This window comes from Poeciliopsis prolifica, unplaced genomic scaffold, assembly GCF_027474105.1.
Source record: "Poeciliopsis prolifica strain line A6 unplaced genomic scaffold, Auburn_PproV2 SCAFFOLD004, whole genome shotgun sequence".
NCBI classification, from domain to species: domain Eukaryota; kingdom Metazoa; phylum Chordata; class Actinopteri; order Cyprinodontiformes; family Poeciliidae; genus Poeciliopsis; species Poeciliopsis prolifica.
Window position 1 is genome coordinate 18,003,429 of NW_026562379.1, and position 14,118 is coordinate 18,017,546.

The following is a 14,118-nucleotide window of genomic DNA, read 5'->3' on the forward strand; positions in this document are numbered from 1 at the left end:
GTAGATATTGTTAATTTGGTGCTGTGCTCCACAGCAAAGGGAGAAACCGATAAAGCACAACTCAAAAACGCATCTTCTGGCTCTCTGCATCATTTATTTATTTATTTTTGTAACCATTTCTATGTCTTTATAATATCAAAAACACACAATTTCACTATTAAGTGGTTTGATTTTACCATAACATATATTTCATAATTAGACTTAGACTTAGACTTCCTTTATTGTCATTGTACAAAAAAAAACACAAGGTGAATCTTGACAACGAAATGTTGTTACTTGGCTACCAGTGTAGCAGAGCTAAAACCTTATACTACACAATAAATAAATAAATACAATACAAGTGCCATAGAATACACAGGTTCAGTGTTGTGAACAAAACTAAACTAAAGTGCATGTATTGACCATGTCCATGGGGGGTGATTTGGTTTGAGAGTGTGTGGAGGGGTGTTATGTGGCGTTAAGCAGTCTGATGGCCCGGGGGAAGAAACTGTTCAGTAGTCTGGTTGTTCTGCACAAGATGCTGCAGAACCTTCTTCCAGACGCCAGGGGGGAAAACAGTCCATGGTTGGGGTGGGTGGGTCAGAGAGGATCTGGTGAGCACGAGATAGGCAGCGCCTCTCTGCGATGTCCTTGATGCAGGGGAGCAGAGCCCCCGTGATCTTCTCCCCTGTCCTCACCACCCTCTGTAGAGACTTCCAGTCAGAGGCCCTGCAGCTCCCAGACCAGATGGAGATGTAGCTGGTCAGTTGGCTCTCGATGGTCCCTCTGTAGAAGGTCTGAAGGATGGGGGGCGGGAGGGATGCTCTCTTCATCCGACGCAGGAAGTGCATGCGCTGCTGGCCCTTCTTCACCAGTGAGGAGATGTGGGGAGACCAGCTGAGGTTTTCGTTGATGTGCACCCCCAGGAACTTGGTGCTGCTGACGACCTCCACTGCTGAGTCGTTGATGAGGAGTGGTGTGTGGGTGGGTCTGGATTTCCTGAAGTCTACGATGATCTCCTTGGTCTTGTTGACATTCAGGATCAGGTTGTTTCCACTGCACCAGTCCACCTCCTCCCTATAGGCCGTCTTGTTGTTGTCCCGGATGAGGCCCACCACTGTGGTGTCGTCCGTGTACTTCAGGATGTGGTTGGATCTGAAGTGTATGTAGAAATCATTATTTTATGGATAAAAAGAAAATAAATAAATTGCTCTTGGGGCCCCCTGGTGGCCGCAGTCGGTGCCGCACGGTTTGTCGGTATCATGAGCTGCTGTGCGATTAGCAATTAGCAATTAGCATCCAAACGTCCAAAGCTCCGGTCATAAGCTAAGTTAGCAAAACAATGTCTCAGAAAAGGACGTATCGTTCAGGGAAGGAGAAAATGAAGAGGAATAATAGAAAAGAGCCACGATAAAGGTTTGTTTTGAAGAGCCCTGCTAATGTAATGTAAAAGATTCCTAAAGCTGCTAATAGAACATTAGCTTGATAGCGACCTGGACCGGTCCAGTTCAACTGCCAAACATTTTAATCTGCGTCTTAAATGAGTTGATTCTCATGGTGGCTTTGAATATTTCTGAGGTATTTTGGCTTCAAACGCTGCTTGATAACGTTTGATAGCAATAATTAAAACATTTAGCTTGACATCATCTCGCTAAATGTTGTGACGTCAGGCTGCGTGGCTGCTACAGGCTGTAGTTTGTTGTTTGCTGACGAGCTTCATCATTTTGTGGCTAAAACAAACATTATGTTTACATCAACTTCTAAATATGAGAAACTTCTGTTAAAATCATTTGAATGCACAGAATCAGTCCAGTACCGGTACCGGTCCAGGGGAGAAGACTCACCTAGTATAAATGACATTGTTAGCTATTGGCGTTACGCTTAAGAGAAATTAATTTAATCATAGGATGTCATGAATATGTGTGTATTGCTGCACCGATTGCAGTTTTCTGGCCCATCCCTGGTTGCCGATCTTTAAAAAGCTTGACCTGCTGACTTTGGTTTTGTCTATATAATTTTTTTTTGTCTGAAATGGGATCTTGAGCGCCCCCTGCCATGAGGCAAGAGAACTGCCTGCCTCACCTCGAATCTGATCTCTGCTGTTTCTGATCGCTCCTCAGCACATGAAACACGTTTCACACACAGCTGGTGACAAAAAACACTGTAGATTATATACAAATAAGCTAAATTGTGGAAAATCAGTTCCTACATTAAATGTTTTTGAAGCAATATAAATTATTTTATCATTATATTATTTTTCCATTCCTCCCCTGACAGCACATCAGTAGTACCCAGTGAGAGATGTTTACGACTAATGAAGTGGGTTGATAAATTATTCGAAACCAATGTATTGATTTCATCATGTTAGTATTGATCCAATATTGGTGACTTGCAATTGATATTATCAATCTTTTGGATCAGTCTGTCCAGCTGTGGCATTCTTTTCTACAAATAATCAACTGCACACTATTACATCAGACAATAAAATGGTTATTAAAAACATACATTACTGTTTTTCTAATATTGTATTACAAATGATAAAATTCAGAATTCATTTTTGGAAAATATAAAAAAAATTATTTTTATTTTTAAGAAACATTTGTCTGTCGTCATCATTACCTTTACCAAAGGCACAAGAAGGCCTAAATAAGAAAATGTATTTAAATATGAATAAGTAACATAAAAAGAAAATAGAAAAATCACAAATATAAGTCCCATATTTTTAAAAAATGCCAATTGTTCCATATTGTGGACTTAAACCTGACTGAGCTTTGTGAAATATCTGTTAGTATCAGGATAACTTATATAACCTGAATTACAGGTTGAATTGCATTCAACCTGTAATTCAGGTTGAATGCAATTTCCCTTCCACATATTCTTCCATTGAGGTCCGGGGCCACACAAAATCCTTCAGAGAGCCACAGATGGCCCCCGAGCCGCAATGTGGCCAGCGCTGCTCTGAACCAGTTCTTTCTCTTTTTTCAAACTCTTCTTTAGTGATTTCGGTGGCGGCTGGTTGAGCTTTACTTTGAAGGGCATAACCGGAAGTGCTCCAACCATAATGGCGGAGTAAGTCGAGGCAGAAGGAGCGGCCGGTTCCTCCTCCTCCTCCCATCAGCCACACCGTTTCACTGAGAGCTTTTCTTCTCCGCAGCAGCAGCGGGATCTTCTGACTGCTCACACCGGAGACTGATTACCCTAAAGAGCCTCTCGCGGCTGGACGAACACGGACCGTTTCCTCGGTTATCCCTCCCCGCCCTCACCGCTCTGATTTGGGCTCGTTCTCTCCCCTCTTCGTCGGGTTTTTGTTTTTTATTTTTCGGATCTGTGACAGTTTCTCCGCGGCGTTCTGTGCTGCCATGGTGGATTATCACGCCGCCAACAACCAGTCTGCCGGCGGGGCGCAGACCTACATGGAGCAGGAGAACGACTGGGACCGGGACCTGCTGCTGGACCCGGCCTGGGAGAAGCAGCAGAGGAAGGTAAGGCCCGGCCGACAGAAAATGGACGAGTGGGGGTCAGAGACCGAACACGGGCCTCGGCGAAAGGAAGCCTGAAGCACTCTTAGAAAACCCAATGTCTCTCTGAGCGGAACCGGACGCGGATCGCTGGTAGAAACCCAAGCTGAGGTTGTGCCGAGCTGTTCGGCCCCATGATGGCTCATCAGGCGGGGTTTGTGCGGAGGGCGGCCGGTACCGCTGGCTCCAGCCCGGTTCCGCTGGCTCCAGCCCGGTTCCGCTGGCTCCAGCCCGGTTCCGCTGGCTCCAGCCCGCCAGCCCGGTTCCGCTGTTCCTCGAGTTGGTGGAACCAAGCCGAACCCGCCAAATGGACCATTTCACCACTTTAAACCAGCTTGAGTTCCAATTCTGAATTACTTTAACCTGGTAAAAACCAATTTTAGACCCAGAACGTGTTTTATTCTCTTTCTGAATAAATCTCGGTTTATAACCGTTTAATTGGCTTCATACCACTGCTTCCAATCACGCTAGATTCTTTAAATCATAGTTTTGAAACTTTTTATTGCTGAAGCTTCAGAAAGTGTTCTGTGTTCATTTAGACTGAGAACAACAAACATCTTTTAATTCTGACATTCCTTCTCAAGAATGATTCAAACACGGAGTTAATCAGACTCTAAAAAGGCCTTTTACTGAAAGAATGACAGCAGAAAGTAAGAAACACAAATCACACATTTTCCACATGAGATTAAACAAAGAAACATTTGTCTGTCAACTTGTAACTCCTTTAGTTTTCACTTGGTCCAAATTATGTCAAAATGTATCAATTATTATTCATAGTAAATTTTTAGCTGCAGATGCATCCTGTGATACAAATCTAGTGTTCATTAAAGAAATGCTATGGTTTTGCCAATAAAATGCATATTTTACTAAAGAGAAATTAAGTTATTGGTTTTTTTGGATCTTTTAATGTGTTTCTAATATTTGTGCCAATTCTGTTAGTCAAAATGATCAGCAGAATAATCTGTTACGAATTGAATTGCAGCCGTATTTGAATGTTTGTTGGTAATCTGGACCATTGTGGATCAGTTCCAGTACCAAACCCACAAAACTTAAAGCATTACTGGACGATTATATGATTATATAATAGGAATGAAAAGTTTCACAGCTCACAAACTGAGTTTAATGGCTTTATAACGAGCATATTGTCCTGCAGCCAATAGGTTGGGCGGTTGTCTGATTTTGAACTGGGTGGATTTAATCGGCCCACGTTCTTAACTAAGGTGTGAAGCATCCCTCCATTGAGGCGCAGCATACCTGTAAATCTGCTGGGATTTGGTCGCCTCGGTTTGGAGACTTTAGGATCTAAAACTGGGCTGAAATGTTTTTCATCTGAAGCAGAGCTGCTGTGGCCTGTTTTCTGACTCCTGGTTTAAACGCTCATTTCATTCCAACGTCAGAAGAACGAAGAAACATTATATATTCTGAGCTGGTTTCCCCTCCGTGTTCTCGTACCGTAAACTCATTAAAACTTTTTTCTTTACTGTTCAGAAGGGAGTGTTCCCAATGCATTGTTTAAATAGGCTGCATGCCTGTTTGGTGGTGTGACGGCATGCCAAGCATCTTCACGTGTGATTTTTTTTTACGTTCGCTGCCACACATTCCCTCCTGTGCTGGACTGGTTGGGCGTTGTTTGTGCACACACTCATTTAGCCCTCAGAAAGGAAAAACTCATCTCAGAAATGATTAACAGAGCGAGGCTCAAACCGAGAGAGCAAATCCCTCGCAGGGTTTAACGCTCGGGGGGGAAAAGTAGGGAAAGTCTCAGGGTTCATACAGGTGCTTGAATTTCCATCAGGTGTTTTCAAGGTTTGGAAGGTGCTTGATGTTCAGACTGCACAGCTTTGTAATGTTTTAATAAAGGCTTAAATATGTAAAATATTTACAGTTTATACATCTTGCTCATACGTCAAATCCGATTAAACTTTTCTTTTAGGTCGGTTAGAATCAACAAAATTATTTCTATTTGCTAAAAGCCAGAAAACATGAACATGTTAGTGTTATTTATTTTTATTAGCAACTTTCTTTGCATTTTGAGTTTTTGGATTTAATTTGAGCAGGAAGGTCATTCCCCTTCGCACAATTACTTTGGACTGTTTGAATGTGAATAATATTTACTAACGACTCAGTGATTTATTGATCGTGTTGCTGGAAAAGTTTGAAACCTTCCCACAGTCGAAGTTCTTGAATTTGACTGTGGGAAGAGAGTGAATATTGAGAAACAAGGCGAAGATGAGTGTGGGAACGTTTTTTTTTTTGTTTCCTGCACAAAAAGGTCAAACTCAAGTTGTCAACTTTCAGGTTTCCCTGAGCAACGTTTCCCTGCAGCTGCAGAACCGAGCCCAGCCGGGTCCACTTAGCTGCACTTTATTACAGGCGAAGCTCCCCCTCCTGACAAACATGTCATTAAGCTGTTTTTGTTTTTTTGTTCCTCTCCTCTGCCATCACTGCTCCAAGAGCCGCTACAAGCTGAAACATGTCGTATTACGGCGCGACGCCACCGCCGGGTCTTCCGCATGCCGGTCCTGATTCTGACGGTTGGGCTCCGAGTGATTCCCATGAAGGAGACCCGAATTACAGCTCCACTTGTTAAAAAATGTCCTAATAATTCAGGGCTGCAACTAACCATTATTTCACTAATTGATTAATCCTTTATTCTGATGATTAATCGGATAGAAAAACTGGCACATTCTGCAGATTTTTCATTTAAAACTTTTATTTTAGAAATTAGAAATGCATAAAAAAGCAAATTAGCAAAATAAAATGATTTTTTAATACGACAAACATTTTTTGGCCAAAATACAAACGCAGATTTTCTTTAAACATTTTATTGTTTCTGGCAAATGATGCATCTGCAGTTAACAAATCCTTCTGACATCAACATGTGAAAAGCTCAGCCTTTTTTGCTGGACCACAAATCAAACAAAAGTGTTCATTTGTTTGATTAATCGATTAATAATTGGAAAGCAGAAGATGTTTAGTAGAAGATTAATTTTTAGAACATTTATAAACTCAATTACAGCTCTATTTCATCAGTAAATTGCCTGTTTTTGAGTCTGTTTGCTCCATTTAATGATTAATTAAATTAGCTGGTGATTATTTCAATAATTGATTAATCATGATGGAAACGATTAATTGTTTCAGTCTTACTGTAATTTGATCAACTTTCACTGTGAAACGGGAGAAAATGGCGGATTTTCTCCCATGTTTCAGTGTTTTCTCAGTCTGGCCAGGCCTGAGTGTTTTAGGCGACTGAATCACGACCAGTCAGTGCAAAATGTCTCAGCGAAGTGTGAACTGTCTGTGTCTAATAGTCTGCTCCATCAGGAGAGAGACACACAAACCCAGCTGAATGAGGCGCCGATTTCCCAAAGATGATCTTGAATAAAACATTATTTGCATTCAGAGCAAAAAGAATTTGCAGCAAAGTTACTGAAAATCTGCAGAAAGTAATCCAACCGTTTCTATGTTATCTCAAAGAATGTCTTTAAATCTGACTCCACCGTCTGTGAATGAATTCAAAAGTGGCAGATTATCATCTGCAGTGACAGAAGAGATAAGCTAACAAAGTTCTGACCTCTGTTTGCGCTTTTTAAACATTTGTTACCAACGCTGGGAGATAGAAATGTTTCGAAATGTTAGCTTGTACTTTCTGATTGGCTTGAGTCGTTTCTGGTCCAGCGGGGCCGGAGGGCCGCGCCGCCGGGGGCCGGAGGGTTGCGCTACCTGGTCCATCATCTACGCTTCCTGCTGCAAAACATTTGTAGTTTATGAAAAATGAGGCTATTTTTGCATGCAAACATGAACAAACTGCAGAAATACAAAATATCACTAATTATATTTGTTCTAATTTCTTGAGCAAATATCTCACTTTTGTCTCATTTCAAATTTACTAGTAACTTTTCAGCAACATGTCGGAGTTTGTTTTGATAAATAATTCCTTAATATTAATGAAGCCATTGTTCCGACACCAATGCTTCATGGAGCTCCAGAGTTTTGGATCCCAAACTTCAGGTTCTCCTGCCGTAACTGGGAGCTGTGGAAAGGCGAGCGGCTCCATCCTGTTTGCTGAAGCAGCTTCCTGCCTCCCCCTCCTCTCCGCCGCGCCGCGATCCACGCTCTCATTTTTGATGCATTGTTTGCGAGGTGGGCAGCGAGACACAATGTTTGTTTGTTCTTTTTGCCGCCCACTGTGGCGAGCTTTCCCCTTTTGGCTCGGGACGAGCTGTGCTTCCAAACGGACCTCACTGCGCCGCCCGCTGCAGCAGGCAGGCGCATGCGGCCCGGTGAGGTCGCCTCCATGCGAATTAATGAAGAACAAAGATGCAACTGATTGGGCGTGGCAGAAAGAGGAGAAAGCTTTTAAAGTGTGAGCTGCACAGCTTTGCTGTGTAATCCTGAAGGAAAAGCAGCGATGCATGCCTGCAGCGATGCATGCCTGCAGGATGTTGCAGCTGCATGGATCATCTTTAAATCAACAGAAGCAACTTCATGTTCACAAAACTCCAGATCTACTTTCTGTGCATTAAGCAACAGGCTGTGAACATTAGGTTCAGCTTCTTCTCTAAATGTTAGAGGAAGTAAAATTGTTAAATTCATGTTTCAACATTTTTCCTGGTTGATTTTAGTCAAAATATTTCAGTTGCTAAAACTGTTACTTGGTAAAATTTGGGGCTTTTGCAGTATTTTGGTTTAATTTCTACTGCAAATATTGTTTTACACCCAAAATAAGACAAAACTAACAAACTTCATCAAGATGTCGCAGCTTGATTTAAGTTGATTATTCTCAAATAGTTTTAAAGTGCTGGATTCACTGGCAGATTAACTCAATAATGAGACATTTTTCCTTAAGTAACATAATCTGCCAGTATAGCAAGAACTTTCATTAACACTAAGGAATCATTGACTGAACAAGCTCCTCTGACCTGCTGGAAAGTTATTATAAGTTAGTTTTCATATTTTAAGTGTACTAAAATATTTTCACAGGAAACTGGACAGCAGAACTTGTCGTTGTTTTTGTAATGTGGACGCAGCCTGTACCCGAGTTATTTTCTCTGGATCTGTTTATCTTTTGCAGTTTAGTTGCAAAATGTTTTTGAATATGGTAAAAATCGATTCAGCAGAATTGGAGGTAATTTTCTGAATATTTAGCAACAGTCTGACGGTTAGGATGAGCTGTAGAAGAGAAATTTGGTTCAGTTTTTTAGTTTTTGCTCAAACAAAATGTCAGATGAGTTCCTGAGTGTTTGTTACTGGGATTAATAATTCCAGTACGTTTCTCCTGCTTCTTGTTTACAAGCAGCTTTTCAGTAAAACATTGTTTTCCTCTTTTCTGTGGGGCGTTTGCGAAGGTCCCCTGCAGAAACGTCTGCCCGGCTGGAGGCGCCAGCGGCCCCAGCTGATTCCAGGTCAGCTGTGGGAAAGCCCTCCGGACCGATCAGGGTTCTGCCGGCCTGAGCAACGCCCCGGTCCGGGCCGACGGAGGCAGGAATGTCTCACTGCTCCCCCTGCTTTTGTGTCTGTTCTGCCCCTGGCTTTGCTCAGAGGAAACATTCCTTTGGTGGGCTGCAGGGCCGGAGGCGGCGGGGGGGTCCGGGCTGAAACTGGGGGCGGGGTGGCCTCGTTCTGCACAGCAGCAGAACGGCTAGCAGAGCTCAGATTGGGTCTGGGTCCCTTTAAAGCTGCAGAACTCAGAGCTCCGTTTGCAGAGCATCAGATGCCGATCTGATCGTTCACTCAGGATTAGCGAGCGGCATTTCCTACCGACCAAGAATTTCCTGCTGGTCGGCAGCCAGCGGCCTGCTGATGCCGTTAGCTTCCACTCTGGTTTTATTTCTTCTTTTGTGTGTTCATTCAGCACACAGTCAGTCTCTGGGTGCGTAAAGTATGTTGAACTCGTTCTGGTCGACGCGTCCTGCTTGAATCCTGGGGAAGAGTTTGGGTTTTGTTGGAAAGCAGCGACACAAACGGATGTTTGGTTGGGCGTGTCAGCAGAGGAGGAGGCTTGATTGGGTTTAAAGTGAAACCAGGTGTGCAGCTTTTTTATTTTAATGCAGAGAAATAAACTGAGCAGCTTTTACCAAGGGCTGAAACAATTAATCAACCGATTTAGTGACTGATGAATCATTAACTGGAAAATAGACACAAAAGAAAATTTGCTAAAAGAACAACATATTCAGAGCAATAATAAAACTAAAAGTTTACAAAAATAAACATTTTGCCTTTTAAGATACAAAACAATGTTTTAAATATGTTTTACTTAGAACTCCTCAAGTTGCAGCTTTAGCTTCATCTGGTTAAATTTATGTAAATAAAATGAAACCTATGAAACAGTTTTCTATCAGTTATTTATCAGTTAATCCAAACCAGTCAACAGATCAGACCCACGATGCACCAATATCATCAAGAACAGAATCAAATTCTATAGAAATAAACAGAATTGTTAACATTTTTGTTTTTATGCCAAATTTGTCCAAGTGAAACATCAGCAGAATAGTTGATACAATTAGTGATCGTCAGTCTATAGATTAATCATGTTCCAAAATACACAATAGATATTTTGATTGTTGGAATAGACGACAGATTAATTGCCATGATAGTTTATATTTATTGATTAATGGTCAGAATAGTAGATTAATCTGTTACTCGGCTAATCTTTGGTTGTATCTAATGAAATGCTTCTGATCCACATCCTGTTTTTGTGCTGCAGTCTGTGGTAAATAAATTCTTTTTTACTAGATTATCAACAGATGTTTCACGCTAACGGCCGTTCCTGCCGCTGCAGCACTGTGATTTCTAGCCTCAGTATTTTACAGCGTAGTGATGCATCTCGTTTTGGAGATGGCTCAGCATCTCTCGTCCGTCTCCATGGCTGCAGAAAGCGCTCGCTGTTTCTATCTGCAGCCTCTATTCTGAGCCTCTCGGCTCTGCAGGGCTCTTTATTTTTGGTATCGGCTGTTCGCAGCGCCGCTGTCGTCCTGCAGCTGACTGAGAGCAGCAGAGCTCAGCACCAAACCTCTGCTTGGTGTCTCACCTCAGAGCTTATACATAGACCTTCCCACACTCCTAACACGTTGCTCAGCACCCTGTGAGGGCGGTTTGTAAGGTGCTGCTTCTATGTGAGAGGATGTATTCATGCACCGTTTGTGTGATTTGGGTTTTAGAGCAGAATTGCAGAACTTAATGTCCGAAAAAACCTCATTGTTGAAATTGGCAGGCGAGAAGTTGAGGGGGAAGCGAAGCTGCAAAAAACAAACTCCAGCATTGTGTTTAACTTCTTCCTCAGTTTTAACAACATCTATTTATATTTAAATCACCAAAATGCTTTGTAAACTTCACTTTTTCAGAAATGAGAAGCAGTTTATTGTCTGCAAGCGCTCGGTGAAATATTTTGAACGCAGCTTTTGTTTTCATGCATAGTTGCTCGTTTAAACGAGAAGTTAAAAACTAACGCAAGGGTGTGAAAAACTGATCCATGACTGCATGCATTAATGTTTTCATGATGTTTTAAGCTGCAAACATCGACTGAAAGTGTGAGACGGATTCGGTTTTAGCATGAGGTCGGCCAGTTCAGCGTGAAGACGCTGCATGTCTTTAAAAAAGCCTTTTATTGATGCCTGACGCTAACAGGTGCAGCTTTCTGGAGCAGAAACGAGGAGAGTGGATCATTCAGAGCTGCAGAGTTCAGCCACAGAGACAAAGCAGAAGGAGATCAGAGCGCTGATTATATGAGGCTTTCATGAATTTATGTTGCTGCAACAACTTCACTTTCCACTTCTGCAGTTAATCTTTTTATTCTCAGCTAACAGGCGACGTCAGGGTGGAAAATTACACAATTGCACCTTTAACAGTTTCACAAAATCTCCCCAAGTATTTTAGATTTTAGTGCAAATTTATTACACTTGAAAAAAATACTAAAACTAGCTAGGAAGTAACTTTTCAGCTTGTTTTAAGTAAATAATTCCTTAACATAGACAAAAAAAGTATGAGTTCTTCTCTAACATGTTTTGTTATAAGTGAAATAATCTAGAACTTTTTCATTAATATTATACTATAATTCCCTCCAGTCCTGTTCAATCCGATTCCACTCTGTTTGCCTAGTCAAAGTCTGGTTCATTTGAGGAGCGAATGCTAAGCTAACTCCTTTCACCTACAAACCTTATTCTGGTTTCAGTGGTTTCAGTGAACTCTGGTTCGGTTGGAATGTGAACGCCTTGCAGACCGGAGATCGCTCCAAAAGCAGGAAGTGGACTACTTTGAAGGGCATTCTGGGTAATAAATACAACCAAAACAAACGCGTTAGCTTAGCACTAACAGGAGAAAAGCTGAGCTTTGTTGACTAAAGAAAAATCCTTCAATTACTAGAATTTGACACCTCATTTTGTGAAGAAGGAATTTGATCTCAGTGTCTTCAGAGGTTTTTGTCGTTTCCTTCAGTGGTTTAAGGTGCAGCGCCCCCACAGGCCAGGAGGGGAACAGGTTGCTCAAAGGGTTTGGTTGGTCTGATTTAGAGCAGAGAGAAAGAGAAACACAGCAGCTGGAGATGGAGCAAATGTTTAACATTTTGTCCCAAATCACACCAAACCTACTATCAGGAGGAAAAACAATGCAAGACGAGTCTTTTTTCTCTGTCGTGTTATGGTTGGTGAAATGTTTGATCATGAAGAAAAACCAGCTGATTGTTGATGTTGAGTCCAGCCAGTCTGACTCCATGATGCGAGTTGTGATGGAGATGTTTGGTTGTAATGATCTGTGTCACTACTCCGTCTTAAGCAGTAATTATCCCGACAGTATCGAGATGAAGCGCCTGAGCAGCACCAAACCGGACGGGCCTGTTCTCTGTCCGTCGTCTTCCTCCTGTCGCCTCTCTTCCAGCGGTTAGCTTCGTCTCTCAGCGCTCACCAAACATCCTGCTGCTGGAACGCCAGCGCAAAGCAAAACAAGCTCATCTGAGGTGTGATGTTTAATGGCCGACCCACAATAACCTGCTTGAAACGGAGATGATTTGTCCTTATTTCTGTGCCTTTAGTCAAAGTGGAGCAGAAATGATTCGAGGTAGTTCGATGCGTTTCTGGAGTAACGTTGCTGTTCTGCAGCTCAGACTGAGTCGGATGGTCTGGGTGTGGCTCATGCGGCCACACCTAGACGGGTTCTTCTCCTTTCAGGGCGTGTTGGTGAAACGGCCTGTAAAGCCTCTTCTGCTGTGGAGCCGCGGCTCAGCTGACCAAACCTCTGAGCTCCGGCATATTAATAATCAAACCGACAACTTGTTATTGTCAGGGTTTCTGTCTTCTCTCTGCTGAGAAAGAAGAGGTTTCCAACACTTCTTGGTCACTTTTAGTCTAAATTCAGGAACTTTTCTCACATGGATTTCAAAATGTTTATCATTTGGAGTTTAAGAAAGTGATACAGATTATGATCTACAACAAATATAAATACATTTACTTGTCGTCAAGAGGCCATTTGACTCTGTTATTATTTAAACCAGATATTTTTCCATTCATTCATCATCTGTACTATTTTTATCCTTGCAAACAGGTGTCCAGTCTTTGGGCGATAATTTAGCCAGAGCTCAAATGATTAATTGTAAATAATTGATTATTGAGACTCAAAAATAGGACCATTATTGAAAGAACATAGATTGAGCTGTAATTAAGCCAAACTGTATAATAAATGGCTTCACCAGTTTAAATTCTGTAAAAAAGTATTGTGCAACTCTTTCCTCCAATTATCAGTTATTAATCACTAATAATATCAGTTATTAATCACAGCACTGCACTGTGTTAAGTCAAACAAAGAGCTGAGTTTTGTTGTCGTTTGAAGCATTTTTAAGTGCAGATGCATCTGTAGTTGCACATAAGGTGTTGACTAAATGAATGCTGTATTATTGGATTTTATTCAATAAATGTATTTTTATGTTGCTTAATACAATAATACAAGGAATTTATTTACATTTTTAATGTATTTCTTGCACAAAAAGATTCCAGATCTGCAGAATGTGACGTTTTATTTACCCAATTAATTGTTAAGTGATCAATTAATTAATAAGTTGTTGTGTGTTTTGAGCCAAACCCATCTGGGGAATCACCCGACCGACTGATTGGAGCGCCATGGCTGCCGGTTCTGGAGCAAACGGACCTGATTCAGGCTGCGTCTGATTTCTCCTCCTGAATCATTTAGCAGGTTGGAAACGGAGCGAAGATGCACCAACATGAAAACATTTGTTTTATGAAGCGTGGATAAACGCCGCTGTCGTCTTCATCTGCACGGACACCAGAGCTGGATGGTCCTGCAGGAGTTGAGTCCCGACCGAGGCCCGTTCTCTTCAGAACCGCTCCGCTGGTCGTCGGTGGAGCCCGTGTTGGTTTCAGGCCACTGAGGAGCGGCGTTAAATATTTAGCGGCCGTTCCCAGCTGTCAGGTTCCTCAGAGCTCATCAGATTGTCCCTCGATTCGCTCGGTTAAAGAAACGGGAACCGGGTTCTCTGGTTCAGGAATCATCTGGTGGGACGGGTCGGTTTCTGTCTGCTCTGCTTTCTCTGGGGGAACATTCAGACGTTCAGCTCTTTGTTTCTGTTCCACAGAGGAATAAAACCCTCAGGCTCCTCCAGAAATCCATAAACAGA

The 14,118-nt window shown here is 42.1% G+C and overlaps 1 protein-coding gene across 5 annotated transcripts in view; it reads left to right on the plus strand.

Moving 5' to 3' along the window:
• The first annotated feature begins 3,043 nt into the window (after nt 1–3,043).
• The window catches only part of LOC129358778 (alpha-actinin-4-like), a 59,394-nt gene continuing 48,319 nt past the window's right edge, over nt 3,044–14,118 (plus strand). For 2 of the 5 annotated variants that reach the window (XM_055027918.1, XM_055027916.1), the window contains exon 1: nt 3,045–3,461. In XM_055027918.1, the coding sequence (XP_054883893.1) occupies nt 3,339–3,461 (123 nt within the window). In that variant the 5' untranslated portion in view covers nt 3,045–3,338. Of the gene's footprint in view, nt 3,462–14,118 lie in introns of all 5 variants that reach the window. The other 3 variants (XM_055027914.1, XM_055027915.1, XM_055027917.1) reach the window with 2 other exon arrangements.